Consider the following 17,381-nt stretch of genomic DNA (forward strand, 5'->3'; position numbering starts at 1 on the left):
AAATCACGCTCTTTATATAATAATTATAAATAGTATTTTACAATAATGTTACAATTAGCATATACAATTTATCATCGCAACAAAAGTGAAGGAAATGTGACAAATATTATATTTACTTCCAAGCCCACTCCTAGCCTGCAAAGTGATATTCTTCATATTAGCACCCTCCATTTGCAAATTATAGATTCTATGCACTTTGTCACAAAGTGTCGGGCTACATGGCTAAATGGTTACCGTACTGGCCTTTGGTCACAGGAGTCATGGGCTCGATTCCCGGCAGAGTCGGGAATTGTAATCATAATTAGTAAATTCCATTGGCAGGGGGGCTGGGTGTATGTGTGTGTATTCATAATAATTTCATCCTCATCACGACGCAGGTCACCTACGGGAGTCAATTCAAAAGACCTGCACCTGGCAAGCCGAACTTCTCCTCGGACACTTCCGACACTAAAATCCATACGCAATTTCATCCTGTCACAATGTTAAGCCCAGTAAAGTGTGACAGTAGAAGTAATATTACTGTATATGTTTACTGTAGGAATGCGATAAAACTGTTGTAGATAAGTAAGGCCACTTATTTTGCAAAACAGTTACATTTTTTTAAGTTTTTGTGTCCTGGGTTCCATATTTCTTCTCTTTGAAACACTGCATGAATAATTTCTTCTTCCATAGCTTCAGAACAAGCTAGGTAACGCTAAGCAATTAACTAACACTGCGCGTTGTCTGGCGCTTCGCTTAGCTGTAAGGTAGGCGTTCAGCGCAGCAGAGCGCGGGCTGTGTGAACACCTGGCTTAGGAACAAAGCACTGGTTATGCTTAGCGTGACGCTTGGCGTTGAGCAACACGCGACACACTATGCGAAGCGCGCTCGGTGTGCACGCGGCCTTACTCTGAAGGGGTTATTCTGTTCAATGTGGTGAAACAATCAACTCGGAAGTGTATTGTTCTACTCTAAGGAAATTGAAGAAACGACTTCAGCATGTTCGTAGCCACAAAAATGCAAACTAACTTCTCCATGTCAACCCCAAGACCTCACGTAAATCTGTGCATCTGTCAAGAGCACACACAACTTCAGTGGACTGTTCTTCCTCATCCACCCTACAGCCTTCTGACTTCCATCTGTGTGGCCCAATGAAGGATGCACTCTGCGAGAAGCACCACGTGGATGATGGGGAAGTTATCAACGCAGCACGATGTTGGCTCTGACATTGACCAGTCGAGTGGTACCATGCAGGCATACAGGCTCTCACATTACGGTGGCGTAAGGCCGTAGCATTGAACAGAGATTGTTGAAAAATAGGGTATTGTAGCAAAAGGCTTGGGGAATAACATGGTGTATTTGATTTCTCAATAACATTAACCTGCTTTTAGGAAACAAAATGTGTTGCATTATATATTGAACTCCCTTCATATCAAGTCTCTTGCAGCCCCACTGTCGGCAGTCCTGAAGGTGGTTTTCTGTAGTTTCCCATTTTCACACCAGGCAAATGCTAAGGCTGTGCCTTAATTAAGCCTATGGCTGCTTCCTTCCCACTCCTGGCCCTTTTCTATCCCATTGTCACCATAAGACCTAACTGTGTTGGTGAAACGTAAAGCACCTCACAAAAATGTCTCGCATCGTAGGTATCTACATTTTTGTTTGTCCATTGTTGATCTGCAAGTTCTTTCAGTTGTCAGTATTGTATTTACTTTGTCCTACCACAATCGCTTAGGTCTTCCTCTTTTTCTCCTTTACTCTGGGATCCAGTTCCAAATGTGAATTGACCATGTGTGTCCTCATAATACACTTGTTTAACTAATGTGTATTATGACAAGCCTGTTAAGGGCCAGTTTTTGTAATAAGAAATGAAATAACTTGGCTTTCACCAGTTCAATACGTCCATTGGACTGCTGCATTGTGTTGTGATTCTTATTTATTCAGTGATGAACATAACAGGCTTTTTGCCCAATTACAATGTTCACAGTATACAGTACAATTAATAGTTACACTACTAAACATTAAATGAAAAAAAAAGACAATACAAAGAATACAATGAACTACCCAAACAATACAAAGTTGGTAATACAATAAAAATATACAGTTACTACATTAATAATTATTTTACGGTGGTGCCTAACACAAAGTAACACATTCAGTTATACAGTTAAATTATACAGTCTTAGTCTTAAACATGACATATTATGCAAAATAATATTCTAAAAAGAGAAGTAAAGTGTTTAATTTATAGGTCATTTGAAAACTGTGAATTCAAATAGAAGAGAAATAAAAGAACTAGAAGAATGAAATAAGACATATACAGAAAACAGAGATAATATTCAACAGTATGTGCATTATAGGAAAGTATCACACGCCAATTCCAAGTTGATTCGATTCATGAAAAAGATATCCAAATTATATGTATTTAATGTATTATAAAGTTTCAGAATTTTATTAAGAGAATTCTTATGGGCTTCTGTGCGGCATTTCTTAATGTAAAACAAATTCTTGAATCTGCCAGACTTCCAAGGAACGTAAAATGGTATCCTTTGAAGTAACTCTTCATCAATTTTACTATTCAATATTTTATACAAAAATAACATCATGGACTTTTTACGTCTTTGTTCCAAAGTTTTAACATCAAAGTGTGATAACATTGTGGAGTAGGACAGATTCGTCACTGCATGTGTTGCTCTTCCATTGCTATGAGCCCACAGACATGTTTTACACCACTGTAATTGGTGCTGAGCATTCAGGTGAGTGATCATTGTTTTATGTGCCACTTGTTGCTCGTGGAATTGAAGTGCAAACACCTCCCAACGAATGATGCGAGTACGAGCATCACTTCCAAGTGTGAAACGAAGATCTGTGGCCACTGTTTCCAACAAGGTTTGCTGGTTTGACTGCAATTATTAAAAGCATTGTTTTGGCTCCTCTGGTTGAGGTGGTTTTTTTTGTAACTCCCTTCATCTCAACATCACTGGTATCTGAAACGTGCCAAAAACCTCACGCATGGAATGATTGATGATATAGAATGATTGAATTGGTTGGGACCAATTATGGTGCTTCTTTCAGCCTTATGGGACTTTTGTTGTATGTCAGTTTTAACCGCTGTAGTTAGTAAACATTTCTCTCCAGTGCTCGCATCCTTAGATTGGCTCATGACATGATTGAGTGACATGTGTGATTTGTCTGTTTTCATTTCAGTGGATGTGCGGTCATTAATGGCGTTGTAGGGGAGCAATGATGCATCCTGGTCGTAGATCTTTAATTACTTAATGGAGTTGTAGCTCTATTGCCTGTCTGTATGCAGGCTGTCATTGCCTTGTATAAAGTTTGGGCAGCTTGAATATAGATTTTTATTACTTAATTTCTGATAACTCACCATAGCTGTATTAGTGAGTCATACCTTTTATAGATTGATGAGTATGACTAGTTTCAGTAGCTCAGATCTTTCTGACAGAAGAAATGTTACCTACGTTACCATAGCACAATTGTTAGAGTATCTGACTCAGAATCAGAAGAATGAGGGTTCGGATTCCACTGGGTCTGGTTTGCCGTTTTTGTTCTGTACTTTAAATCTCTTTGGCATTTACTAGATATACTCAACATGACCTATTATGGCTTTTAGTGCCAGGAGTGTCACAGGATGTGTTCGGTTCGCCTGGTGCAGATCGAATAACACCAAGAGGTCTGATCAAGGATTGACATTCCTATCCTACGGATGATTCGCCACCACCATTCAATGTTCTCACTCCATATAAACGTTGCAGAGAAATTTGGAATCAAATCCAGCGATTTGGCACTCAAATCGATTAGAAATTGTACACCACCACTACCTCCACTCTGGCGGCCAACATTCTGATGAAGACATTTTCCACCCTCGGGATTCGGAACGGGCTAACTAGTGTCAGACCATATTGACTTCATATCTCATATCTTAACATTCCTGGCCAGCGGGCCAGCATAACAACCTAATAAGCTGAAATTCTGTTTCATGAATCTTCGATTAAATCTTCAAAGACTGAGATTGAATGAGTTTCGGGAACCAATGATGTATTGCAGCATTGCCAAATTTCTTTCAAATATTCACTCCACCCATTGTTTACTTTGTTGGATCGTTGGGTGTTAGGACTCCTTAACTTTTTTTTTAAATGTTTGTGTGAACTTTGTGTCTAGCATGGCCTAGTTTTTTTTTTTACCAAGTGAGTTGGCTCTGTGGTTAGGGTCACGTAGCTGTGAGCGTCCATTCAGGAGATATTGGGTTTGAATCCTACCATTGGCAGCCCTGAAGATGGTTTTCCATGGTTTCCCATTTTCACACCAGGGAAATGCTGTACCTTAATTAAGGCCACGGCCGCTTCCTTCCCATTCCTAGCCATTTCCTGTTCCATCGTCGCCATAAGACCTATCTGTGTCAGTGCGACATAAAGCAACTTTGAAGGAAGAACTCAAGCCTGGGGATTGTTGGGGATATCACTAATAAATAAAACACTGAATCACTTTACTTCGTCATGGCTGCCATCTTTATTCTTACTTACTACAAACCAGTACAAAACAAAAGCATAAATACAAGCGAAATGGCAGTTTCCCGTAGCTCCGCTAGATAGCAGGAGCTCATACTTGAAATACTAAACTATGTACAGGGAGATTGCATATCCAAATCACATAACGCCGTTAGAGTGTGTACGAGTCCTTTTCTATGAATCTCCAACATCCTCCCCACCCTGGTCTATCTCGAGTGGGATGACCAGCTGGACAGGTCGTGTCACATTGTTTCCGCCCGAGGTGCGAAGAATAACTGTTCTAGTTCTCCCGTCACGTCCTTCGCGTAATTCTTCGACCCGTGCTTTATTCCACATGTGTCTTGGGCGTGTATCTTCTTGTAGTAAAACTACGTCACCGACCCTGATTCTTGACCCGTGATCTCTGGGCTGGCGAACTTCGTGAAAATTCCGTAATAGTAGCAAATACTCTTTACTCCAACGCTTCCAGAAGTCGTCAGTCATTCGCTGGAGTAGTCTGAAGGTTCTAACAAGGTCTCGCCTAGGTGGTTCTGGTCCAGTAGGTATCGTGGTGAGTTGATCGCCAACGAGGAAGTGGGCTGGAGTCAATACACCACCACTGTCATCATGTTGCGTCAAGGGTCTTGTGTTTAATACGGCTTCTATGCTGGTCAAAACAGTCCGTAGCCCTTCATCATCAATAGTGGAACGTCCAAGTATTTTCCGTAGACATCGCTTGGTGAGGCCAATTAGTCTTTCCCACCATCCTCCCCACCAAGCGGCACGTGGGGCAATGAACTTCCATGTGATACCTTGCTGGGCCATATAGTGGTGTGTCCGTGCCGCTGTCAGTTCTCTCCACAAGTCTGTTAACTCTGCGTTCGCTGAATGGAATGTCTGAGCGTTGTCGCTGTAGATCGTGTGTGGTATACCACGTCGGCCTATAAACTTCTGCAAGGCCTGTAGGAATTTGTCTGTCGACATGTCACCGCACAGTTCCAAGTGTAAGGCACGCGTTGTTGCACAGGTGAATAATGCAATGTAGGCTTTCTTCATGAGGTTGCCAGAAGTAACGTACAGTGGTCCTGCGAAGTCTAGTCCCGTTACTTCGAATGGTCTGGAAGGACGTAGACGATCCAGAGGAAGTGGTGCTTCTAATTCCGTCGGTCTCCTCTGGTGAACAACTTTACACGGAAGACAAGTGTGTAAGACCTTCTTGATTGTTTGGCGTGCTCGCAAGATCCAGAATTCTGTGCGTAGTTCAGTTAGGATAGTGGGAACACCTAGATGGTGAAGTCTTATATGAGTTTGTTTTATCAGAAGTTTGCAGAAAGCGTGTGAGCCATCCAGAAGTATTGGGTGCTTTTCGTTGCTCGAGATGTCTGCGTGTTGTAGCCGTCCGCCTAGTCTGAGGATACCATGTTGTAGAAATGGATTGTAGCGAAAGATCTTCGAAGCTCGTGCTAGTGGAAGATTATTCTTCAGGGCTTGCAGTTCAGAAGCAAAACATTCCTGTTGAACCTGCTTTATCCAGTACGTTCTTGCTTCTTCCATTTCTGAGGCTGTGAAGTTCTGACAATACTTAGTTTTCTCCTTCAAACATTTCACGAATCGTAGAATCCATGCGGTAACCCTTAAAAGTTTCCAGTATGTACTAAATCGTGAGGCAGCAAACAATGGTTCTGGGCTGGTGGTTGCAAGAACTTGAGTGGTCTTCCTTTCCTCAGGTAGATTCATATTAGTGGGGGTGACATCTCTGGGCCATGAGTAGGAAGGTCCATTCAACCACGAAGGTCCGTGCCACCATGAGTCCAAGGACTCCAGTTGATGTGCTTGAAGTCCTCTAGAAAGGTGGTCAGCTGGGTTGTTGATTCCGGGACAGTGTCTCCACTGACTGGACGTGGTATGAGTCAAAATTTCAGTCACTCGGTTACAGACAAATGTCTTCCAACGGTTGGGATTACTTCTTATCCACCCCAGTGTGACTGTAGAATCGCTCCATAACGTGGCAGGGATGGACGTTACTCCAGTGGCTTCGTAAAAATAATGTAGAAGTCGGGATCCGACCAAGGCTGCTAACAATTCGAGCCTAGGAAGGGTCACTTTCTTCACAGGGGATAGTCTGGCCTTGCTGCAGACTAAACGAACAGTGTAAGCGTCGTCGACAAGTGACCGGACGTACAATGCGGCGCCGTATGCTCTTTCGGAGGCGTCGCAAAACACGTGCAGTGATATGTCTGTACCGGAATTTGAAATGGCAATCCATCGTGGTATCCGGATTGGAGAGAGGTACTGTAGGTGTGAGAGCCAATCGTTCCATCGATGGGCAAGATTAGGCGGTAAAATTTCTTCCCATGCCAGTCCTAGGCACCAAGTATCTTGGAAAAGGATTTTGGCAGTGATTGACACGGGTGAAAATAGTCCAAGTGGGTCGTAGAAGCGTGCGGTGGCTTTCAGTAACTGTCGTTTAGTTGCTGGCTGTGTGGATAGTTTTGCAGTGACGTCACCTGGGGTTGTAAAGAGTTGGTCTGATTCCGCATTCCAGTCGATACCTAATACTCGTGTCTGCAGTACGACTTCTCGAGTTTCTGCTTTCCAAATGTTCATTAATGGCAAGGAATTCGTGACCCATTTGGAGAGTGGGAGTCTAATGTGGCGCAGGAGGGCTATCAGTTCATAATAAAGAGTAACGGCCGTATTGTCGTCTTCTACGCTGGCAGTGAAGTCATCCATAAATGTGCAAGCATCTAGGAGAGGTGCGGCCGTGGGATAAGTGTTGTAGTGTAGGGTAGCTAGTTCACGGAGAGTGGCTGAGAGGAGGAACGGGCTACAGGTGAGGCCAAAGGGTAGGCGGGTGAATCGGTACGTTACGACGTCCTCTGTTGTCGTGTAGATTCCGTCTGTAGTAGTGTCGATGCGGTACCAAAGAAATCTGGTGAGATCTCTATCTTGTTCGTCGAGGGCTAGCTGGAGGAACGCCTGGGTACCGTCACATGCGATGGCTTTTCGATGCAATCGAAACCTTAAGAGGGTGGCAAAAATTTCGGGTAGGAGATTTGGACCCATGTGGAGGGTATCGTTGAGGGATGGGAATCCTGGTTCGTGAGAGGAAGCGTCGTACACTATCCTCCATTTAGTGGCATCTCGTTTCTCCTTCTTGACGGCATGATGTGGCAGATAAAACATATTTCCAGGGATTGCGGTATCGGGGGCTAGTTCCACTTGCTCTCGAAGCACGTAGTCCAACATTAGCGTCTGATACATGTTCTTGAATGTTGCGTCTTGATGTAGCCGTCTCTGTAGTGTTCGAAATCTTGCCTCGGTTGTTGCCAAATTATCGGATAAGACTATATCCCGTTTGCGAGGAAGGGATACGACTCTTCGTCCGTCGTGGGTGCGGTAATTGTCGTGGAACTCTTGAAGAATAGCAGCGTCCGTGTCGTCTAGCTGTCTGTGTTTCGTTTCTCGAATGCCGATTGTCTCGAGGTCCCAAAAACGTCGCATGGAGTCGTCAGATATCTCGTCATTGTTGACTGAGACGTGGTTCGTCATGACATGATTGACAGTGGTACCAGAACGGTTGCCTGTGAGGACCCAACCGAAGATTGTTGGAAGTAGGACTAAGGAGGGTGTGATGGGCTGTGGTGGATCTAGTTTCACGACTTTCCAATAATTGTCTGCACCAATAAGGATTTCAATCGGCAAGTCATCTGCGTCGTTGGTTTTTGGATCAGCGAGTGGCAGATTGCTGTGCTTAAGAGTGACTGCTGGGTGAGATGAATAAGTGTTGGCACTTTCGAAAGCTGTGATAGTGACGGCGGTTTTTGTCGAAAATCCGATAATTTCAAATTGGGTGAGCCGACGTGGCTGAAAGCTATTGCTAGTTGTTTCGAAGGCTGTGACTGCTAGGTCTCGAATACAGATTACTGGTAGCTGTAGAGTGTCCAATAATGACGTGGCAATAAAACTTGATTGACTTCCAGCGTCTAAAAGGCATCGTGTGATTTTGTGTGTCCCTGTTGGTCCTTGTATCTGAACACGGGCTGTCTGCAGAAATGAAAAACTGGGTGGCCCTGTTTCAATCTTTCCGACAGAAGTTGACTGGGATTGGCTCTGGTTGCAGATGGATACGTGGTGAAGTTGTTTGCATTTAGAGCATGACACTCTGCCCTTCTTGTTGCAGTTCTGGACGTTGTGACCTCGATTGAGGCACAGAAAGCATCTTTTGGAGAGTTTCAGCTTCTCCATCCTAGCTTGGGGTAGGACTACTTGTGTGCATCCCTGTGCCCAGTGACCTCTGCTTTCGCAGAAGGCACAGAATGGTGTTATTGCGGGCTTGTTCTGCTCCCTCCTTAACTTTTGTGGCCTAGTACTGACTTGGAGAGCAGCTGCCGTAGGTTGGTAAAGTGATGGAAGTGCGATGCTGGTCTCTCCCCTGAGTTTCTGAGTGCTAAGGGCCGCTTCTACCTCCTCACGAAGAAATTCTATCAGAGACATCATATGACCTTCGGGGATTTTATTGCGCTTTGCGTGAATTAGCCAACGTGTGCAGATTGGCGCTGGAAAAGCTCGTAAAATCTTCGGGGCAATCACGCGTCCGTAAACATTGTCTTCGCCGAGCGCCTTGAGGGCTTGAACTCTACGGTGGCACTCCAGGTATGTCACGTTGAGATCATCAGGATTCTCTGATAATGTGGGTGGTAAATTCTCCAGGTAGTTCAGATGAGCCTGAATTATTTTATCCTTGTCGCCATAACGTTCAGTAAGTAAAGTCTTGACCTGGGCGTAGGTTTCTGAACTAAGTGCTATACCATCGACGAGTTGCTTGGGTTCCCCTCGTAGATATCCTCGTAATAACACGTGCTTGCTAATGTCTGGAATCGTGGTGTTGTTGTCAACTGCTGTCTCGAACTGTTCCCAGAAACGAGACCAGGACTCTATGTCACCTGAGAATGGCTCTATGTGTATTGTCGGGAGTTTAAATTCTGGAACAACTGGGGGTGGAACATAATAGCTAGAACTGGGAATGGATGCTGACGCATTTGTCTCTGCTGGTTTCCGTGTAAGAACTTTGTTGGCATGCTGTATAGCTCTTGTTGCACTGTCGACATAGTTTTCACATGCCTGTACATCTGTTTCATAATCTGTGTCGGGTAACTGGTTGTGTATAACATCATCTGAGGAAACTAATAATTGCAAAGTGTTCTGAAGTCTATCACGAAGATATTCTATTTCGTCATAGTCTGGTGTACTTGTTTTGTCTTTTAAAAGATTGACAAAGCGCGTTAAATTAGCTCGCAGAGTACTTCGCTTTCTTTTCAGAAGGGACAGACATCGCTGAGGGTGTGACAAACTGGCGATTTATGACGGCTGAGGAGGGGGTGCAGATGAACGTGCTGCAGGCAGGGCTTTGTTCCCGTGACTGTAGGTAGTTGTGCCGGTAATAGTCCGCCTTGTTTCCAGTAGGTGGCAGCACTTGTCACACAGACCGGCGTGGAGTTTTTAGAAATAACGATATTCTTGAAGCATGCAGAAATAATATCTACACCAATGCAATAATGCCGTATAATCCCTGTATAGCATGCTACGTTAGTGATTCAGTACATTGTAACTCAGAAGAAATAACTGTTCTACTCATCGTGATCCTGGGTCGAGTGGCGTGATGAAACATTCCCCTTACAGGAGATCCGTGGTTACTTGGCGTGAAAGTTCTCCAAATCTTGAAAGTTCGTGATGAAACGTATCGTAACTTGAACAGATGGGTTATTTCGGCACCATAAATGTTGGGGATATCACTAATAAATAAAACACTGAATCACTTTACTTCGTCATGGCTGCCATCTTTATTCTTACTTACTACAAACCAGTACAAAACAAAAGCATAAATACAAGCGAAATGGCAGTTTCCCGTAGCTCCGCTAGATAGCAGGAGCTCATACTTGAAATACTAAACTATGTACAGGGAGATTGCATATCCAAATCACATAACGCCGTTAGAGTGTGTACGAGTCCTTTTCTATGAATCTCCAACAGGGATAATAAATCAGGTCACATTTCTAAAATGTGACCTGATTTATTATCCCCAGGCTTGAGTCAGAGAGGTCTGTTCAGTATCATAATCTCTAGAAATCCCTTCTACAGCAATATCATTACATCCAACGGACGATTAGGCGATGAGCAAAAGCTTCAGTGCGAAGCTGTTAGGCCTTAGGTTGTTCTTGCCCAGACGTAAGCTGCGTTCTTTATGATGCATCTCGTGGATGACACATTGGTATTGGGAGAATATAGTTGAAAAAAATTCACATCAGAAGGCAGACTCGTCCAGAATATGCTGCTGAAAAGGAAATAAACCTCTATAGGCAGGCAATTGAGAAAAAATATATAATTTGAATCGGCGGATATATCCGCGTTCCCCGTCAAGCAAGTGACTTGTAGCCGTGGATCTCGCCGCATCGCCCACCAAACGGGTTAAAACAATTATCACCACTACTACCTCCTTGTAGAGACATGTCTTCTGGTCTGTTCTTTGTTGATGGAACAAAGCTAGTAAGTGTTCATTGCGTTTAGCATATTTCAGGCCGTATTATAGGTAGTGGTGCACGTGCATGCGTGCAGGTATCTAGTTCTACCTTCATCTCGTGATGCATCTATGTTTAATAATAATTAACTGAATACCCATCTTGTTGTGGGAAATATAACTGATAAAATACAGTCTTTATTTGAAAATAACCTTCTGCTGTTAAGGTTTATGTTCATAAGCAAGTTTGTTATAGGTTACCATTGACAGTTATGAACTTCTCTGCTTTGTTTCAGATAAGTGACTCAGAATGCCTTTAGAAAAGAGGAAGAAGAAGTCATCACAGGAGAAGAATGGATTTTATTTCTTTATGCAACATTTCCGTAAGACCATGGAAGCTGAAGGTCGCAGGTTCAGCAACAATTCGGAGCTATCCCAAGCTGCAGGAGTTCAATGGAGTGTGAGTTAAATTTTTGTGTTCTACAGTGTACAGAAATAGTATCATAATGTTGATGATGATGTGGCCTGATATAGGACTTTCAAGTTGACGCACATAGGATGACCTGTGCATCTGTGCAAGCGGGGCCCTGAGATGAAATGTAATGCACAAATACCCAGTCCTCGAGTCGGAGAAAATAACCAATGAAGCTCCTACCTTGCTGTGTTTAGAACCCGGGACTTGAGAAAATGAATTTCAAACTCCTTAAAGTGGTTTGTGTTTTTTCCATACAAATTTTTAGACCAGAATTTTGACCTTTGAACACTGGCTGCAGTCTCTGGTGAAACTGAGAACTAGGAAGGAACTCAGCTGAACAATGGTATGCTGTCGTAGAAAAATCTCCTTCTATATTCACCATCACCCAATCCAGTTTTTATGTGATTTCTGTACTCTGTGTCTCTAGGCAGCAAAATTTGTATTCGTTGCACTGTGGAGGATATTATGATCGGTTGGCGCCATTGAAGAGTGGTTAGGACAGTCAGTGTACAGTCCGTCTCACCATGTTTGAGATACGAAGTACACAATATTTTCAATGTTTGGTTTTAGTAACTCGCTCCCTATATGAACAAATGTACAAAAATTAACGTTGCTGAACTTACAAGGTTTACAAGGAATGTAATAAGCCTAACAGATGATGCTCTTGCTTATTATTAGCAATATAATTTGAATATTCCTTATTCTTCCTACATGTACAGTATATACAAATATGTTATGACTCCCAGACATAGGGAGGCAAGTCACTTGACGGAAGAGTTTGCGGGAAACAATGATCCATTTCGCAAACATGATCGTTGAGCCCAGTGGCTCCGTGACTGCTGATCCAAAGCACGTGCCCACTTTGCTCATTCTAAGTTTATTGTGAATAAAAATACATGTTTTCAAGTGTACTGTTTGGAAGTGCAAACGTCCGTCTAGTATGTGTGTGCGCGGCAAAGTGCCGTAATTGTAAACCAAATGTGAACCAGGCCAGTCTGCGATTAAACATAAAGAAAAACCACTAACGAATGGCGAGAAGACGTGTGTGTTAAATGTGTCTTCCAAATTTCGTGAAGAAAATCCTGGCAGTACTTTGGATGAAGTAACACGTGCAGTGGCTGGTGTAACCATGCTAGGAAACATCTTAAGGTTGATAGGAAACTAGTTACTCCTAAGAAAACCCGTAAAGTGACAAAGCTAAGTGAAAAATACGACAATTTTACAAAAGACACTATCTGTAAAAAAATTCAAGACTTCTTTTTAAGAAACTAAATACCAACTCTGAATAAAATATTAGCTTAAGTTAATAGTTATGATTTATTACCTAACTTTTCTCGTGCGACTCTTCAGGCTTTTAAAAATATTGAACTTCACTTATGTATCCTGAAATCGCCAGTGTGCTCTTATTGGAAAGGATGAAATAGTGTTGTGGAGATGAAAGTCAGATTAGGAAATTTCGTGAAGAGGGTAGACCTTTTTATTTCCTTGATGAAACGTGGGTAAATGCAGGGCACACTACTACCAAAATTTGGGAAGATGTAACTATAAAATCCAGCAAAGGTGGATTTCTTAGGGGATTATTGAGTGGGTTTAAATCTCCCTCGGGGCCGATGACCTTAGATGTCAGGCCCCTTTAAACAGTAAGCATCATCAAAATCTCCCTCCGGCAAGGGTAAACGGCTAATTGTTCTCCACATAGGAAATGAAAACGGTTTTGTGGAAGTTGGACTGTTATTGTTCGAATCGAAGTCTACAAAGGATTATCATGAGGAAATGGATGGAAATGTATTCGAGAAATGGTTTGTTGAAATTCTTCCCTGTCTGGAAATCAATGCTTTGGTTGTTTTAGACAATGCTCCTTATCACTCTGTTAGTCGAGAATTCTGAACGAGTCTTGGAGATACATGAACATACAGAACTGGTTAGACACTAAAGGAATTTCGTATGATCCGCAGTACATTCAAGTTGAACTACTGGCATTAATACCACAGCACATTCGTGATGCTTGTAATGAGTATCAAGTTGACAAGGCCGCAGTGGACTCGGGAGACATGTATTAAGATTACCTCTGTATCATTGGTCCTTAAACCCAGTAGAGCTTGTATGGAGCCAGGTTAAGGGACATGTGGCTCGAAATAGTCAGTTTCACCATTAAAGAAGTGGAGAACTATTGATTGAAGGACTTGATACTGTCACTACTGACTGCTGGAAATCCTGCATTCAACACATTATCGATGAGGAGGAAGCTAATATGTGGAATCTGGATGGCATTGCGGAGGAAGTCCGTGAACGGTTTATCAACTTGGCTGATGACATGGATACCGATGACAACACCAACATGGAAGGAATTGAACAACTGCAGGATAGCGAGTAAACTGTGAGGCTTATTGTTACCCATTAATGCATGATTAATTTTCTTTTGTGGATTGGTTGTATGTATTATGTTTCTGTTTAAACAGGCAGGTGTTATTTCAATGAGCATTTTGGCTGGCATGATATTTATATATGACTAAATATTAGGTTGTCCTTACCTTTAGTCTCCCTACTACAAACCTCTCAGCAGAAAATTGAATTGTTATAACTCCTCTGTGATTTAAATAAATCTTAATGAGTATGGTTGCTCAGGTGAAAGAGTCTAATGAACGAAAGATAATTTTTTTGGAACAGGTAGTATTTCAGAATACTGGTGCTTGTGGTTGTTTTCTTCGTATCTCAAACATGGTGAGACGGACTGTAGTTGCTGGTCTATTGACTGAAGTATTCTTTGAATCCTGGCCACTAAGTGGGCGATCTTTGAAATGAAAAGTCATGAACATGTACTTCGAATTCAACGTTCAGAGAATGCATGATTGTTAAAGAAGTCGGAGAATTGCATGGATATCATGAAGTATGCATTCATGATAACTTCAGTCATTTTACAATAGGGAACATGCACGATCCGGGGTTTTAATTAAAAATATGCTAATCTGATTCAAAATTTCACGCAGAATTCAAAAATGTGATCAGAATGTACAAATAAAAACTCCAAACATGATGAAAATCTTAAAGTACGAAAATGTCACGTCACGCAAGTACGTGATCTCATTGGTCTGACGTCATTGTACAGGTTGACGAATTAGCAGACGAAATAACAGTGTGCTGTGAGAAGCAGGATACACTTAGCGTATTTCTACTTTATGTTGGTGTCTGGTTTGGTTAAATTCGAAGTTTATACATCCGGATAATAATCTGAGTGGTATATTTTAGACTTAAAATGAATCCTGCACAGACAGTGAGGCATAAAAATTATAAATGGTGTATAGTTCCGATGAGCAAAAGCACATCACATAGCATCCCAAACAAATTGTTCATAAACGTTCCAAAGACGCTAAAACTAGGGAGAAATGGATTTTGGCGAGTCGGAGAAATGCTGGTGATATATTGGAAAAGTCTACAGTTTATTTTTCTAAAGATCATGTTAACGTAAGTGTAATTTGTTTGAATTTTCAATCACTTTTCCATGTCGGCTGTTCTAGTGGTAACACTTTGAATTTTAATGTATGATGCTTTAGTTAAATGCTTCATTTACATCTTGGAATATGAAAGTAATAACCAGTGCATTAATTAATGCTGATTATTAAAGTATTCTCCAAACCTAACCTATGTTTTGGGTGATCCATGTCTAGGTAATAAAGCAAAGGGGTTATGAACCATATTGACAGCTCTTTTTATACCAATTTATCTTGGCATGTGACAGTTATTTATGTCTTTGTTGAAGAGCTTACATTTGTAAAGAAATTTAGGCTATAGCTAAATACTCTATAATATAACAAAAAAAAATAGGCATGTACATCATGAAAGGAAACGTGAATTTAACAAATGCATAACTCTACACAAAACCAATGCTTGTCTGTTGAGGTCTTATAAGTTAACATTGCTCAATTATAATAATTATCATAATATTAGTGAAATAAATAACATAATTGCACACAGGTGAAAATAGTGATGTTGGTGTTTAAAATATTATCCAACTTAGCCCAGGTTTTAGCATATACGAGCCAAGTCAATAAATCGAAGGATAAAAATACCGGGCGAGTTGGCTGTGCGGTTAGGAGCACACAGCTGTGAGCTCGCATCCGGGAGATAGTGGGTTCGAACCCCACTGTCAGCAGCCCTGAAGATGGTTTTCTGTAGTTTCCCATTTTCACACCAGGCAAATGCTGGGGCCGTACCTTAAGGCCATGGATGCTTCCTTCCCATTCCTAGGCCTTTCCTGTCCCATCGTCACCATAAGACCTATCTTGACTGTGCGATGTAAAGCAAATTAATAATCTTGACCATAGTGGCTGGTATTGGATCCGTATTGACTTAATAACAGCAAATATGTTGGTAGATGGTCCGCCTAGTCAATACTATTTATTATTTACCTTTCACCTTAACATCTAGTACATGTTTCGAGAATGTTTATGCATTCTCTTCCTCAGCTAGTGGATTAAAATTCAGTATACAGTAAGACCTGATAAAATAGGGGGCCCCCCATTAAAATTCAAAACTAAGACCATTACAATGTAACATTTAAAAAATTTGGATGTTAAAAAACATGGAATTAAAATCCCATCTTGTCATATACAATTAAAAACACAGTATAGTAATGTCTGATCAAATATTAAGTACAGCGTCTTATAGTGATATGAATTCACAGTATCCTTGATCTTGCTTGCTATCTTGCGAAGTTCAAATAAAGTTGAGTTAAGAATAAATGAAATTTCATTAAAACTTGAAGTCCTGCCGATATCTGCCGTTCATAGGTGTTAAAATAATGTCTATATGAATTAAAATTAAATAATTCATATAGACATTAATTTAATACACTTCATAAATATTAACGAGGCAAAGAAATAATCCAAAACTTTCAAACAGTGAACAAAGCAAGTGTGAATTGTCTGAGCTGAAAAGAGAGACTGACGTCTATTTAACAAGAGGTGCATTGGCAACAGAGCTGTGAGGATTTCTGAAGGGGAATGCAAACTTCCGTTTTAAAGCCCACTGCTGTCATAAATCACCCCCTACTAGGCAAGTTAGTGGCCAGGGAGATCAGACGTTTGCCAAACTCTTTGAATGCCACTGGGTACGCGTAGCCCGTCTCAGCTATAAAAAGTAGCATGGATATTACCTCTAATTTCTCACAATATTTCTTTGAGCCAAGTGCACGAGATGTGGTATTGGAATCTCGGCCGACTTGCCGGCGAAGTCTGGTGAGAAAGTCTTTTAGTTACTGCCAGCAGGAAAGTTTTAGGCCGGTCCTCTGAAGGGCATGCACTACATATACGGGAGTTTCAGTAGTATTTTCTGTGGGACCCCTTGCCATCCTACAAAATCTCATCCACCTTAAGCTGTTGGTCTTTGTGTTGAATCAGGTTACTTTTCTGCCACACAACCTTATCTGGCAAGTGCTTAGAATGCATGGAATACCAGAAGTGTATATTCAGTTGACTCAGATCCTTTATAGTTATGTTACCAGAAAGATCTGGTGAGCCACAGAAACCTCTGCACCATTTAAGATCCATGTTGGTGTTTAGCAGGGATATGCATTCTCTCCTGTTTATCCTGTGCCTGGACACCATAGATGCGGCATTGCATACTCCATACCCGTGAACACTGATTTTTGCTGACGAAAAACTTATTGCACTTAATCCAATACTGGGAGACTGGCCTCAGTGATTATCCCTTTCCGACCTGAAAGAAAACTGGAGGTTTGAATTTTTGTTTGTACGTCAAAAACTTACTATAATGCTCTCAAGTGCATATGTTTATAGTTTATTTTACAAAATAAAAAATATCTGAAAACCACCCACACAATTGAGGAGCTAGATGCAGTAACAGCGTAAGTCTACTTACGCTGTTATTGCATGAATACCGTTTTCGAATT

The 17,381-nt window shown here is 41.6% G+C and overlaps 1 protein-coding gene across 1 annotated transcript in view; it reads left to right on the top strand.

The window, feature by feature from the left end:
- Positions 1-11,300: 11,300 nt before the first annotated feature.
- Positions 11,301-17,381, top strand: part of LOC136883184 (protein maelstrom homolog) — a 201,234-nt gene continuing 195,153 nt past the window's right edge. Inside the window, exon 1 of the mRNA XM_067155367.2 lies at positions 11,301-11,458. Coding sequence (XP_067011468.1) covers positions 11,309-11,458 — 150 coding nt within the window. The 5' untranslated portion in view covers positions 11,301-11,308. The remainder of the gene's footprint in view (positions 11,459-17,381) is intronic.

The sequence above is a fragment of the Anabrus simplex genome, chromosome 11, assembly GCF_040414725.1.
Source record: "Anabrus simplex isolate iqAnaSimp1 chromosome 11, ASM4041472v1, whole genome shotgun sequence".
Lineage (NCBI taxonomy): Eukaryota > Metazoa > Arthropoda > Insecta > Orthoptera > Tettigoniidae > Anabrus > Anabrus simplex.